The sequence below is a fragment of the Apostichopus japonicus genome, chromosome 14 (genome assembly GCF_037975245.1).
Source record: "Apostichopus japonicus isolate 1M-3 chromosome 14, ASM3797524v1, whole genome shotgun sequence".
Taxonomy (NCBI): Eukaryota; Metazoa; Echinodermata; class Holothuroidea; order Aspidochirotida; family Stichopodidae; genus Apostichopus; species Apostichopus japonicus.
Genome location: NC_092574.1, coordinates 2,671,032 through 2,686,401, shown reverse-complemented (window position 1 = coordinate 2,686,401; position 15,370 = coordinate 2,671,032). Strand labels below are relative to the sequence as shown.

The 15,370-nt window shown below is 37.3% G+C and overlaps 2 protein-coding genes across 4 annotated transcripts in view; one reads left to right on the top strand and one right to left on the bottom strand.

The window, feature by feature from the left end:
• The first annotated feature begins 314 nt into the window (after nucleotides 1-314).
• Nucleotides 315-14,810, top strand: LOC139980400 (F-box/LRR-repeat protein 21-like). Of its 2 annotated transcripts, none has more exons than XM_071992040.1 (3): nucleotides 315-665; nucleotides 4,742-5,546; nucleotides 6,343-14,810. In XM_071992040.1, the coding sequence occupies exons 2-3, from the start codon at nucleotides 4,820-4,822 to the stop codon at nucleotides 6,993-6,995; spliced, it is 1,380 nt and encodes a 459-aa protein (XP_071848141.1). In that variant the 5' UTR covers nucleotides 315-665; nucleotides 4,742-4,819; the 3' UTR covers nucleotides 6,996-14,810. The 2 variants fall into 2 exon arrangements, with proteins under 2 accessions (XP_071848141.1, XP_071848140.1); XM_071992039.1 differs by having other exon boundaries at nucleotides 316-653.
• The window catches only part of LOC139980399 (protein KIBRA-like), a 44,514-nt gene continuing 42,951 nt past the window's right edge, over nucleotides 13,808-15,370 (bottom strand). For both annotated transcript variants that reach the window (XM_071992037.1, XM_071992038.1), the window contains one exon: nucleotides 13,808-14,982. In XM_071992037.1, coding sequence (XP_071848138.1) covers nucleotides 14,940-14,982 — 43 coding nt within the window. In that variant the 3' untranslated portion in view covers nucleotides 13,808-14,939. The remainder of the gene's footprint in view (nucleotides 14,983-15,370) is intronic.

Below are 15,370 nucleotides of genomic sequence, written 5' to 3'. Positions count from 1 at the left end.
TTATCTGCAAATTGACGAGTTGACGAGATGGTAACGTGACAAAATTCAGAAAATTGACGTTTTGACGAGATAACGGATCTCGTCAATGCAGCAATTTTCTGCAAATTGACGAGTTGCACACTTACTACCATCTCGACAAAACGACAAAAATCAGAAAATTGACGTTTTCAAGAGATAACGGATCTCGTCCCTTCTACGCTTCCGTAAGAAAATGTGTTCGATGTTTTCGATGCATGTGTAACGAAACGTGAGCGTACTAGTTCCACCACAAGTGCCTATTTAAGGTTTCCACTGCAAGTGCTTATTTGAGGGCTAAGTCGCAGCTTTAATCATATTTCTTCGGACTTTTATCACTTGGTCTCCCAGGTCAGACTAACTTAGATAAATTAGTTGCAAAAACCTTAATAGCGAGCGATATATATGGTATATTTTTTTACTTGATAAGCTGACCTCGTCAAATGTGTCAATATGTGAGATAACTATATTGTAAAAGTGGAATGTATTATCAATAACATTGTCATGCAATACCACAGTGTTACCATCCATCATAACATCAATTTTAGTGACACTGTAATAAGGTGGGATATCTTTGGTACAGTGTAAGTGCTTGAACAGTATAGTATCGAGAAGAAGACGGCAGGTGCGTATCAAAGGTGAGTGTGAAAGTAAGTTGGGTCTTTACCTTGGGATAATACAATATACAGACAGCATGATTGTATGTCACTGTTTGTATCACACGTCCATAATCAATTTTAACTCGCAAGACAAGAGTCAAAAGAATCAGTATGCCTACCTGTGGCTGTAGCCTATTGGATTACGAAATAGGCCCAACCTATGTTATGTTAATGTAGCAACTAGCATGGTGCAGTGGGCTGTTTCAACGATAGTCTGAAATTAAATATAGGCCACTTGATAGGGTTGTGCTGTAGTGCAAATTTCACACAACCGGTAGTCATGCAACAGGAATCCCGGTATCGTAACTACAACCGGGATTCTCCTCAACTTTCATCTACGGTTCAAAGCAGTTACGAGACTGTCAATATGCATAGCCTAAGCTATGTACCTACTTAGTCGCGATTACACTTTGGAAGTTTGATTAATCGCGCTGTACGATTACTTGACTAGTACAAGCTAGCACTACACATAATCTGCTTAAATTGAAAAATAACCTAACCTGTCAAACACAACACTTAGCAGTTTGTCAGCAAATATGGCAATGGTATGTGGTTCTCACAATGCTACACTATAGCTCTTGGTCTTGGTGTGATACTGCACAAATCGCCCCTGATGTGGCTGTTGACGTGCAGCTCTGTGCTGTGTTAAAAATCAGCAAGCACCTGCTTTGGTTAGATTCATGCATTTACTTGTTAGTAATACGATTGTTCTGCTGTGCAACATTCAGTCCTAGCAATGTTTAATCTTTGCTCATAATCTCAAATTCTTAGCAAAGATATTGTAAAGTATTTGTCATTTCTTCAATCATGTTTACAATAACTTCACTACAAACCTGGTTCACATTTATCAGATGTCTGATTGAGTGTGTTGATTGCGGTGTAGTTTAATTTCAATGTGCCAACTATATGCCTGCTATCGTGCTATGCTAGAGCCTAGCCTAGAATATTAAATGTCCTTCTACAGAAAACTCTTGCATACTAATCGTCACACCGCTGCAAGGTGTGATATCTATTCGTTGTTTGACATGTTTGCTTTATTAGTGCTAGTAGTTGTAGTCAGGGTGGAAATTTTACGGTACGCCGGTACGCTAGCATACTGGAATGAAAATATGGCTTACCAAAATAAGAAAATCAAATGGGCCTAGTACTACACACCCTTGTAATGAGCGTACCAAAAATTCTGACCGTAAGTGACTGCATCGGACTGTAGTAGGCTTATCTGCAATCTGCTTCTAAGTTACGGAGGATTAATTTGTCGCGCAGCTACCAAAAAGCACCAACGAACACTAGCTCAGCGATCGTGCCTGGACTGTCACATACCTACGACTAACTGTGTATGCATCGCAAATTATTCCAACTTCACACATGAACTACGCAATTGCCGACGGCAATTGCGTAGTTCATACTGTACATGTGCTCAGAATTTTCCCAGGTACCCTGCCAAACAACTGCGCGCATGCATCCGCTGTCTAACACCTGTTTGTTAACATTTTTGGCACGTTTCCAAGAAACGTTTCATGGAGTATTACCCATGATACACGAGGCACAGTTCATACACGCAGCACAAGATATCAAGCTATGGCCATCTTTATGAAAGTAAACCTTGTAATAAAATATGTTTTAGGCCACACGGCATGATTAACTAATGCTTAAAATTATTTCTATGTTCTTGTAGAAAACGTCGAGTTCGCAAAATACAATTAGTTGTGTTTTTGTAGTTACGTGAGATCCGTAACAGACGAGGTGGTTAGGCTATTTGCTATACACTTAACTATGGTAGGACATTATTTTTTCCGTATTTTTGGAAATTCTAGAAAATACTTTCTTTTCCCCCCGCTTAACACCAGATGTGGTCTTACGGTTTATTCATAAATGGGTGTTCTAGAGCCTTGTTTACATGACATTAGTTGCATGTAGCACGATATGCCAGTTTTGCATGAATTTTTCGAAAGTGTTTTGCTGGATCTTTCGTAAAATTTGAAAGGACCGAACTTACTTTTCGTACACAATTGGTAATTTCTCTACTGATTTTCAGAGTTTTTTTTACGATCTCCAGTCGATACATTTCCTTTGATCATGTATTTGAATAACTAATACCAAGTCGAGTATTCGACCCGGTATTGTCTGGTCGGAGAGTTCAACGTGATGGTCAGGGATTGTAATTATTTCGATCGAACATGCATTGACTGGATTATCAGCGCCGCCGCTGTCGGCTCGATATAAAGTACACTTGTGCCGCGAATCAGGAAGTTTTCACAAAAGGATAACAGCGTTCAGGTCATTGTGCTGTGCTTACCGATTCATGAATTGTGCTTACCAACTGAGAAATCTTGGCTCATGTTGGTAAGCACATTTCATCAAAAAATGAACAAAATGCTTACCAACTTTTTTTGCCAAATTCCCACCCTGGTTGTAGTGGCCTCGCAGATTAATTCGAAAGTTTTGATTTACTATGTAGGATTTCAAGAAACGTTGTAGATTGAAAGTTGTTCACAGATTTTGTTTGGTAGAAGTTTAAACATGATTCTAACATAATTAAAACATAAGTTTTAACATAATTCATGCGCTAATACTAGTTAGGAATATGTGGCAACCTTTACAAAATAATACATAATAATAGTATAAATGTCTTGTAATCTGAATAGAGTCTTGGGAATCAGGAAAAAGAGGAGGCCCCTTGTGGGTCGAGAAACATGTTTTGTTTCTAACCGGCCCTGTTTCAAAGTTGTTTGGTGGAAGTTTTTTTTCTTTTCATTCTGTTGGAACCAACGGTAAATTATATAAAAAATTGACACAAGAAACAATTAGTAATACTTTATTATTTCTTCAAAATGTTGCCAACTATTCAAAGTAAACTTATCCTCCGTGGAACATAACCTCTACAACTGAAAGAAAAGTCGGGAAAAGAAACACTGAGCAGAAACCCTATTAACGAAAAACAGTTAAGTTCTATGCCGGCAAACACTTTACCTGCGTCCTCTTCACTGCTAGGTGAATATCACGTCTTAAACTACGATTTAAGAAACGGCTGTTTCAAACATCTCACTAATTCTTTCGGCGACTTTAATCCCTTATTCATTGAGCATTTCCTGCTTATAAACTCGTACAGGGATTATACGAGGTGTCTACGCGATGTCTTTGCGGTGTCTACGCGGCAATTTGTTTGTCAACGAGTTTATACGCGATTGTACTTGTTTATATTGTTGTACTTGTTTTATTGTCTTTATACGATTCTGTGCGCGTACACATGTCCAGTTATACGTGAGCGGTACTGAAATATGTTGACACTGCTTATTTAGTAGCAAGTGCATTTGTTGCCAGGGCTGGTGAATGATACACTGAGGACAAAGAGTAACAACAAAGTGCTTGTTTTAGCACCAGAGTACTATTATTCACCTCACCTGCTGTGTTAGATAACCTTAATTGAAAACAGTGTCTATTTAAATCTCCTGTACACTGTATACAGAAATCCCTTAGGCTTAACATGGAATGCTAGCGATTCCCATGTGAAGCCAAACGTGGCAAATAATGTTTAATCGAAAGCCATAGTTAACAGTCACAAATAATTATTGTTTTGAGAAGTAGTCTGGGCTTAAATAAACTATGGACATTAAATATTTAGATGGGAACTAATGGTCACCTGATATCAATATAATTCAAAACCAAAAAGATTTGGAAATATGGCAATTGGCAACCCATAACTACCTTGGCTGCATTTATTCTCAGTAGGTAGGTTTCTATGATTTGAAGAAAATTCACATAAAATTTTCTGTCATTAATGTTCACAACTCACTATGCAATATCTTGTGTCCAAGGTTAATTTATTTAATACTTTTAACAAGAATGTTACTTTTAAAGCTGTTGGTCTTTTGCAAAGATCACTTCCCATTTAAGTTATATATTGGAACCGTTCATGAACAGTATTTTTATGTTTGAAGCTTGTTCAAGGAATTTGCTACTTTTGGACAGGAGGTACTCAATTTGGACTTGAAAAGAGGAAAGTCTACAACCTATGTTATATATCATTTTATGCAATTTGTAAAATTTCTTTGTTCATGCTTTCACAGATAAGAGCTTGTTATGACTTACTGTAGCTGTTTACTTCAGGCTCATGTGGATTTTCATCAGTAGAGCAGTACTGGAGGATGACAACAATGAAGGCTGACCAGTGTGCCATTCAAGCTACAACCTCTATGGATAGGCAGCCATTAATAGCATGCCGTTCACTGACTAACTCAAGCAAGCAGAAGCAATCCGATGATGTTAAAGGAGGAAAAGTATCAATTGTTGACAAATTGCACAGATATATAAAGTCACCAACTACGTTCCCATCTGGGTGGGAATATTTGCCATCACATTTGCTGGCCAAGGTATTTAGTTATCTCAATTTTTGGGATCGTGCTCGTGCATCCACACTCTGCTCACATTGGAACGAAGTGTTTCATATGCCAGAGCTGTGGCGACATTTTGACTTTGAGGTAACTCAGGAGACAACGTCCTACCTGAAATCTACACCAAAGGGACTGATTAGGCAAGTAATGAAACAACACAAGGAACATCTTCGCTTTGTATCCATTAGTGTTGATAGCCATCCCAAGTCTGCTGAAATAGCATGTGACATTCTATCACAGTTGGTTAACTGTTCAATAAAGACCCTGGAGCTTATGTCTACTGCCAAGCCTACCTTCATGATCAATAAAGATAAGTTTGTTTCTGCATTAACTGTGGTGATTGTGAATTCTCAAAGTATCTCCTCATTGGCATTGAGTGATACGCCTGTGGATGATCCATCCCTAGAAGTCCTGGCCACACAGCATCAAGATTCTCTTACACTTCTTAACATGGAGAGTTGTCCTAATGCATCATCTCGTGGTGAGTAAGATCAGACATACAAATAATAATTCAACTATCAGCTCATTTTCGCAGCACTCAACTTAGAAAAAACCTGTTCCAGATACCACCAATGACCCTGAAATGGTACTATCATGCCAACAAAGAAACATGCAACAAAAATTCAAAGAGAGACACTGTTTGCACAATACACAATTTATAAACTTTTGTTATTTATAGACTCAACAGCAAGGTTAACTGATGTAATATACCAATGACTGCCTATATAAAGAGTATTATATTATTTATCACATTCCATCAGTTTCAATATCAATCCCTTGGAACTTAGAATGGATGAGAAAGGTATCTTCCCCTTCTTTCACCCAATTCAAGGAGTGTACATGAAGAAGCTAATTTCAAGTTAATGAAGTAATTCATGTGAATAGATCCATTGCTGAATTCATCATTCTAAGTAACAAGTTACTAAAACAGCTGAATACCATACAAGACTGTAGTTCCTTTATAGCAACTTAACCATTTTGTTAGCATTTTGTGATGCGATGCTGGATAAAATTTTCTCTGATGCAGACTGCATTCACATTGCCCATTGGAGTGCCCTGCTTGCTCGCGTCTCCTTCTCCTCCGTTGTACTAATTAATGTGAAGCTAGGTAACACTTTAGCTATAAATAATCAGTTATCCAGAAAGTTCCACAGTCATCAACACCATCCAACCTTAAAAATGGCTATGAGTCAAATATTCATTGAACAAATTATTCATCTGTGTTCAATTCAGATTTTGCACTGTGTTTCATGTTAATATATTGTCTATTTCCACAGGGATTACATTTGTAGCTGATCAGTGTCATCAACTGCATCAATTAACAATTGATTATTCTCATCTGAGTGATGAACTGCTCTCATCCCTGTGTAGTGAGGAACATGTCACTTTGAAGTATCTACGCATAAACATCACCACAGAGGAAGGAGAAACTCAAGAGAGGCTGCATCACATCAGTCAGAAAAGTTGGAATGCTTTAGCTCGTCATTCACCAGACATTAGCCTTGTCATGAACTTTTATGTGTTAAATGATAGTGACTATGAACATTTCTTCACTTTTGAAATGCCTGTAACTCATGTTTATTTTGGCAGATCTGTTTCTAGAGAGGTATTAATGCGTCTAGGTACACACTGTCCCAGTTTGAAGGAGTTGGTCATTTGTGCCAATGGCTGTGAGCCTTTGGACAAGGAATTGCTAGAAATTGCCAAGCATTGTAAAGAACTTCAGAGTCTTGGTTTAGGAGAGTGTCAAGTTCATTGCTCAGCCATTGTTAAGTTTGCAGAGATATGTGGCAAGCGGTTGTCACAGCTTTTCATACGAGAAGAAGTTTTGTTGGAGGATGAGCAATTCAGCATTGATGAGATGCGTGACACAGTGTCTCAAGCCTTAGGGAGGCAGTGGTACCCAGAGATCATGCCATTTTGGGATTAAGGAATGTGAGCATCTTTGGGAATCAAAGAGTAGTATGTTTTGCTACTTCATGAGAACTTATGATGTCAAATATTATAGCGTCAGGCTTTTCAATCAACTTTATAACATAAACAAGCACACACTTTTGTTTGGCATCACAGATTCTTTGAATCAGATTCTGTTTCTGTAATAAACAAAACAAGGAGGCAATCCATGTGGTTGCAGATCTCAACCCAAAATTTGGGTATATACTATGATGTCATATCACTATAAATCAAAAAGTTTAAAGTACCTGATCCTTGAATTTTATTCATTGCCGTTGACATTGTATGTAAAAAAACATCCTAAACATTCATTGATTGAAACAATGCAGTCACTAATTCCTTTTCATGGGCAAAACACTTTCAAGTATTGTCATTGGCTATTCACATGTAATAGCCAAAACTTGGCTTAATGGACAGGCTTTAGAATTTCCAAAACTGTCTACGTAACACACAGGGTTGGAACGGTTGTACAGCGCGGTCAATATGAGAATGGGAAAGTCGCAGTGATGTGACACAATTCACCTTTGCATCCTGGTCTGTCCTATAACTTGTAAACGTGTGCCTGTCCTATAACTTGTAAACGTGTGCGTGAGTACGCGCGATATACACTGCATGGTACCTAGGCACGTATCTTATGTCTATTCTCTGCGTCTAACACGCAACGGGACAAAGTCGGCCTAGTCTATGTATAATTACCCATCACGCGACAGTATAATTTCACTGATTGACAATGAGTGGTGATCTTTCTAGTGCTAAAATTTGGTATAAAATGGACCCAAAAAAGAGGAAAAGTTAACAATAAAATCTCACAACACTAACAAAGAGGATAATTTCACAATGATTGTATCGCTGTTACAAGTATGATTCTGGAATCAGGACTCTCAGTCTAGTTTTGTTCAATGTAGGGTTCACAAAAGATTGTAGACATGTTAACTTCAAAAATGATATTGCCAGATTGCATAGCTAATAATCGTTTGAAATCAGTGTTTGCTGGCGATGAGATATGCAACTTTGTGGATTACCCTCTTGTTGTTTTTGTTATTTGATACTAGATCCTATAACACTGTAGTTCATATGCTTCACTTGTTGAGAGCTGTTTTAAAGAATATAATAAGCACAAACATGAAACCTTGGATTATACGGAAATGTCTGGACTGGAGGTTTGTATGGATAATGAAAAATCCAAATAGTTGAGTTGATTCTCCTGAAGTATAGTATAATATAGTCTAGTGCAGCTATTGCAATGGATTGCACGATATGTTTAATAATGTGTGGTATTGCTTGTCGACATTTACTAAGTTTGTGTTATGATTTGCTGTGAGTGAATATTTTAAAAACTTGCAGCATGAGATATGTGCAGTAATTCCCACATGGATGTTTTGATAGGGTAAGTTTTACTCTTTACTTGGAATTGGAGTCAACACAAACACACTATGCAAATCCTTAACAAACTGACCAGTTCTATTTGAACTTTTTAATGAAACTTTGACAGCAACCCTCAAAACCCTCTGGTGTTGTTGCAGCTATGTGACAATAGTTTGTGAACCTAGATCTTAAGTAACTCATGCAGCTCTTTCTATGCAAGACTTTTGGCCAGGCTGATAAATAACAAGCTACTTAGTGTGTCTCAGTGACATGCCTTGGATTATTTGGCCTAACTGAATGAAACATTATGGATTCATCAGTTCTAAAGCATCCTCATCTCCATACAACAAACTTTGGCTAGCCACATGCATCTGCTGTACCTTTCAATTCTACATTACATCAAGCACTTCCAAACATTTCGTGCTAAAAGTACAATAAAATTAACATGATTAATGCATTTATTTACAACTGTTACGGCTTCCTCAGTTGTCAAAAGCACCTGTTGTGTAATCATTCGCTACATTAGACACATTGGAAATGATCGTTCAACCCTGTTACTTTACATGCCAAAGAAACGTGTGTACAGTGACAGTAACATCAAAACATTACAAATGACTATGCAATGTTTAGTAACTCAAGGAGGAAAATTGACAGGGAAAAGAAAGTTTTGGGTAGAATTGAATTTGTACCATTGACCTCAGGAGTACAAGTCACAAGTGCTTAACTGACCGTGCTATCCATCGTATCCAGCCCTTTGTTGGTGAGGATCCTTATTTAGCTAGTGTTCCAGTCTGAATCCACACTACTAGTCATACTGTGTTGCCAGGGTCAGGCCCCAGTTTCATTCAATACACACCAGAAAGCGGCAGGGAAGGGATTTCAAGAGAACTTCATCATTTTAATTTCATTGTAAATACTTTTATTGCTCTCTTGCTCTTCAAATAACTATACAAATAGGATGATATGACATGTTCAAATAACTATACAAATAGGATGATATGACATGTTCAAATAACTATACAAATAGGATGATATGACGTGTTCAAATAACTATACAAATAGGATGATATGACATGTTCAAATAACTCTACAAATAGGATGATAAGGCATGTTTAAATTACATTTTCCAGGATGTCACGATTGGCATCTGACAACAGAATAATGCTTGGATTGTTTCACCAAAGATTTAAAAAAATTGAAAAAAAAATTGTAGCCATCTATCAATATAATACCATGCATGAATTTCAAATCAGGTCAAACAGTTCATTGTACAATATGTCTGGTAACTACAACAACGTCCGGCCCTAATTATATGCAAAGTATGCAAGGATAAGGTACATGCACTAGAGGAGTATTGTGGGTCTAGGTTAAGTACTTAGTGCCTTGTTACTGAATGAAATGTCCACCTTATGAGTGGGTTATTGGTTATGTTAATCCATGAATCCATTAGCAAGTTCTGCTTAAAGGTCAACAAAAAATAGCAATTGTCTTATATATGTAAGATCCTTAAATTGCTGCCAATGTAAAAACATTTGTTATACACATTTTGACAAATTTGTGAGCAAATCTAACTACATTTGAATAATAACAATTGACATTGTTCATACTTGTAGAACCATTGTACAATTGAAGGTTGATTCGCAAAGTGGAACATAGGAACAGTCAGTGTCCTCACTGTAATGGCTCCATAAAATCATAAATGTATGTGTATTAACAGATTTTAAGGAAGTAATGATAAAATATGCATGTCTTTTTTTGGGTAAACTTGTATACTATAAAAGATAGTTTCATTGAACATTGGAAGACACAAGGTGATGAGAAATGGGAAATAAACTTGGGTATTCTGAGTAGATTACTTCTGATAGCTTTGGATACATTGAGGTGTCACTCTCACAACTACTACAATGTCTATGTTTAATCCTTACCTCTAAGACTGTTATTTGTATGTTAAGCAGATTACGCACCAATAGCTATGGATACATTGAGGTGTCACTCTCACAACTATTACGAATATGTTTGATCCTTACCTCTAAGACTGTTGTGAGTATGTTAAGCAGATTACGCACCAATAGCTTTGGATACATTGAGGTGTCACTCTCACAACTATTACAAATATGTTTGATCCTTACCTCTTAGACTGTTGTGAGTATGTTAAGCAGATTACGCACCAATAGCTTTGGATACATTGAGGTGTCGCTCCCACAACTATTACAAATATGTTTGATCCTTACCTCAAAGACTGTTGTGAGTATGTTAGGCAGATAATACACCAATAGCTATGGATAAATTGAGGTCTCACTCTCACAACTATTACGAATATGTTTGATCCTTACCTCTTAGACTGTTGTGATGAATTGATCATTACTCTCAAGACCATTCAATAATATCAAAGCATGACATAATGCACAACTCCAGATGTTAGTATGTTGTATGCAAATCATTATTTATTGCACAGCATACAGTTGGAGTGCACTGTCATATTCAGAAGAATCATTTAAAAATGCACTGAGGTTTGGAACATTCTTCCTGTAACGCATCATCTAGTATTTTAACATTGTGTGTAGAAAGTGTAAAATGTACCCACCATAAACTGAGACTATTTATGCTTGTTTCACATTCGGTGTCTGTCACAGCTTTCTGAAACATCTGGTCCATTGTTGTGTATTAATACTTTACAGCAATCTTACCAACTAAGTGATGAGTTTATGATTATATGTAAAGTGTAGATAAAATGTTATCCTCTTGAATGGTTTTCCTTCAGTCAGATGTGAGCCAGGGTCTTATTGTTGAGATTAGTGGAACATTCATCAGTGATATGTTCACACTCTTCTGCATATGTAGGCCTACTTGAACGTATATTGTAAATCATCAACAAACCAAAAATAAATTAAACCATAAAAATAAACAAGTGCTTGTTGAACCTTGGTGTATCTCCTTCATTGTCACTCAACCATTATAAGTACCAAAGTTATTGTGATGAGACCCCCATTTTAAGGACCAAAGTTATTGTGATGAGACCCCCATTTTAAGGTCCAAAGTTATTGTGATGAGACCCCCATTTTAAGGACCAAAGTTATTGTGATGAGACCCCCATTATAAGGACCAACGTTATTGTGATGAGACCCCCATTATAAGTACCAACGTTATTGTGATGAGACCCCCATTATAAGTACCAAAGTTATTGTGATGAGACCCCCATTATAGGGACCAAAGTTATTGTGATGAGACCCCCATTTTAAGGACCAAAGTTATTGTGATGAGACCCCCATTATAAGGACCAACGTTATTGTGATGAGACCCCCATTATAAGTACCAACGTTATTGTGATGAGACCCCCATTATAAGTACCAAAGTTATTGTGATGAGACCTCCATTATAAGGACCAAAGTTCTTGTGATGAGACCCCCCATTATAAGGTTGTGGTTCTCAGCATGATCTAAATCTACTAAACAAGTAACACCAGAAAATGAAACGTTTAGTGGTTCCGATGTTTGGTGAGCCATACATGTTAATATTCATAGCAAAATGAAGAGGATTATCTATTGATTTATATGCGGCAACATATAAAGGAAGGTACCAGGAATCAGTTATGTTGAGTCTATTTAATGACACAGTATAATAAGAGCCCAATGGGCATGATGGTTCCTTGCATAAAGGCTTTGAAGACTCCCCCCAAACCGCGCGTTGCTTGCAAATGAAATTTTTCTTGTCGTTACAAAATGCAGACAATAATGAAATGTGATACCTTTGTTATCTTTTATCTGGACCTGAGATGTCCATCGCTGCTATGTATACTGTGTTGTGGGTATTGACCGTAGCTGCATGTATATTGACTGTACACTAGTATCTTATTACCGACGGTAGCAAGCTGTGTGTATTTTCTGGGATCGATGGTTGTGTCTAACACTTTTGTTACACCTCATTCGAAACTAGGGCAGATAACCGCCATCAGACGTTTCTTTGTGTGCAAGTCTTCACTCACTTTAAAGAAAACAAATGTATTGTATATGTCAGTCATTCCAACAGTAAGTAAATTCTAACAAAAGAGCCCAATGGCACTATCCAAAATGGGCCAGACAAAATGTTGGGCCAAAATGGGCCTAACATATTTAGGCCCACATGTACCAGCTATTAACCAACAACTGTTGTCCAAGTTTGGATACAATCCTATTTACGGTTGTGGAGTTATAGCAATGTTGGGCCCTCCCACAAAAATTTGGGCTAAACAATTTTTGTTCCTAAATGGTCCCAAAATATTCGATCCAAAGAGACTCAAAATTTATTTGCTGCCCCCCCTCAAATCTAAGTCCAATATATGTGGCCCCAAAAATATTAGGCCCCACAAATTCAGGCCATTATAGGTGGAAGAATGTTTGGCCAACCCAGCCCAAACATGCACATGGAATATTTTGGGGCCAGGATGTTCCCTAAAATGTAGGCCTACATGTACCACCTATTAACCAACAACTTTATTCAAAGTTTGGATACCATCAAATTTAAAAGTTGTGGAGGTATTGCAATTTTAAACATTTGGCCCCTCCCCCAAAACTTGGGCCCACTAAAATTTTGCACCAAAATATTTGCTGGATAATACATTTGTCTTAAAAATTGAACCTCAAGAAAGGTGGGCCCAAATGGTCCCAAGAATATTGGGCCTCTCAAATTCAGGCTCAAAGAATGTATCCCAAAAAGCATTTGAAGTGGAAAGAAAATTTGGGCCCATGCATGGAATCATGGGCCCAGATGGTAAAATGTAGACCTGTCTAATTGTTGTTGCAAAGAACATGTACTATGTAGTTACATCACCATATCAATTGCAATGATACATATAGGGCCCTGGGTTACAGGTACTGTGAGGCCCAGTAATATTTTCAGAAGGGGAAAAAAAACAATTGAAAAAATAATTTGGAGGCCTATGATTCTGCATTCACAAATGAAATAATATTTCACTTTATCTCTGGAGGCCCTCCAGCTGGCAGAAGCCCCTGGGCTACAGCCCCTGGGCTACAGCTCCTGAAGCCCATACCTTAATCCAGCACTCAATAGATCCAACTTTCCCCTTTAGATGTGTTGTTTACAAACAAGGCATCACACACATACATACACACTTGCCATTGTGATTGCTAAGGTTACGATTTACATCGAAACGAAAAATGTGACTGAAGTATTGACTAGAGATAACACACCCAAATATTGCGTTCTTGTTGCCTTACCATGGCATGATGGGGAGGCAACTTCACAGGGTTGGGATGTAATGATTGAGTTATACATTTACTGAAGAAAATAAAATAAGCTTTACCCTGCCCTCCCCCCACCCCTGTCATATGGTAGCAAAGCTCATCACAAACTGGGGGTTACACAGTAATATGACCGCGCAAACTATTCCAGGAGGAAGTCCAAAAAAGACTAATCAAACAGCACAGAACAAATGAAACAAACATGTCTATGTTTTATTCAAAATATTCTTTCCCATCTCCCTCACACAATATGAACATATTTACATCATATACATATGTACATTTGTTTGTGAATATTATAGAAGGTATGTTTATAATATCATATATTTACAACTTCAACAGGAATACATTCTCAGAGAATACAAAGCAAATAAAACCCATATATCAACACAATTAGTGTAAAGGTTATCAGACTTTACAAAAGGAAGCGCTCAAGAATTCTTTGGATCATGATAATGTACACATGCATAATGTACACATGCAGTCAAAGGCTGGTTGACCTTAAATGGTTCAACACTATGATAAAGGATAGTTTTAACTTTATGGAAATCATCATTTACTTTTATTATACCAGGAAAAGAATTCAAAGTAGGACAAGATATCAAGCTGCATTTTACATCGACTTTGCCACTATTGGGTGTGTTACCACAATCCCCTGAACTGTTACCAGAACAATCACATAAGGCAAATAATTGTGTGTTTGCCAATGAAATAAATAAAAGCATTACATTATTATATGTGTTAGACAATACACATTTAAGGTTAATACACATAATATCAACAGGTAGCATGTATCATTTAATGTTTTGTATGTGTCTTCTTCAATAGTGGATAGTTATGAAATGCTCAGAGTAGTTGGCAATATATAGCTGTGAAGTGAAAAATAATTCATAGTTTCAGCTTCCTTTAAGCAACAGGGCAGCATCTGATGATATCAAACATAATCTGTCCTTTCCAAACATGCTATTTGAGATCACATAACGGTTTGTGTGTTTCCAGCCACTCTGACAAATGAACCTTTGGTTTCCCTTCTAATATCTTGGTAAATAAGTATGCAAAATTCCTCATTCTGCTGATGATTTTCAAACAAGTTGCTTGAATACAAAGACTACATGAACATGGATGAACATCATCTTTTCTCACCTACTTTTCATCGAGTGGCAGTATACTCCACCATGCCCCCCCCCCCCCCTCCCAATAAAAACAACTTATCATAAAAAATGAATGAATAATATCAATTCTGGTGAATACAAAATAGCCTGCTACAGTACTGTTGGTAAAATGCTCAAGTTAACCTGTCTGTTGATTTGGTTCCACCCTCAGAGGTCGGTGCTTTCTTCCACCTTGTGATTTTTGGCATCCCTAAAGAGGTAAGGAGAGAGAGCATCTCAAAGTTTGTGATATATGTATGATGTATGTCTAACAGTAATATCTCAGCAACTTAAACAGATCCTACACTTGGCAGTGGATACTCCATATTGAATACAGCAAGTATTTCTGTGAGAGTCTAGTTTCCATCTGTTACACCTATGGTGATCATTTCAACAGCTGGTTTGAAGTTTTCAGACTTTGACGTCAGCGACCTGCCATGAACTTGGACCTCCACAAATAATTACTCACTATGGTGACTCTACACACCAAAGTTTGAAGTGTATCTAAGTTTTTTTTTTAGAGGTTTTTGTGTTTACAAAGTTTGAAGAATTTGATCTCTAAAGTAAGGATCATGGGTAGCTTACACTGTAACAAGATT

Coding starts and splice junctions, on each gene's coding strand:
- LOC139980400 (XM_071992040.1), top strand. CDS start 4,820: ATGACAACAATGAAGGCTGACCAGTGTGCCATTCAAGCTACAACCTCT. Junction 5,547..6,342: donor TCCTAATGCATCATCTCGTG/GTGAGTAAGATC, acceptor CTATTTCCACAG/GGATTACATTTGTAGCTGAT.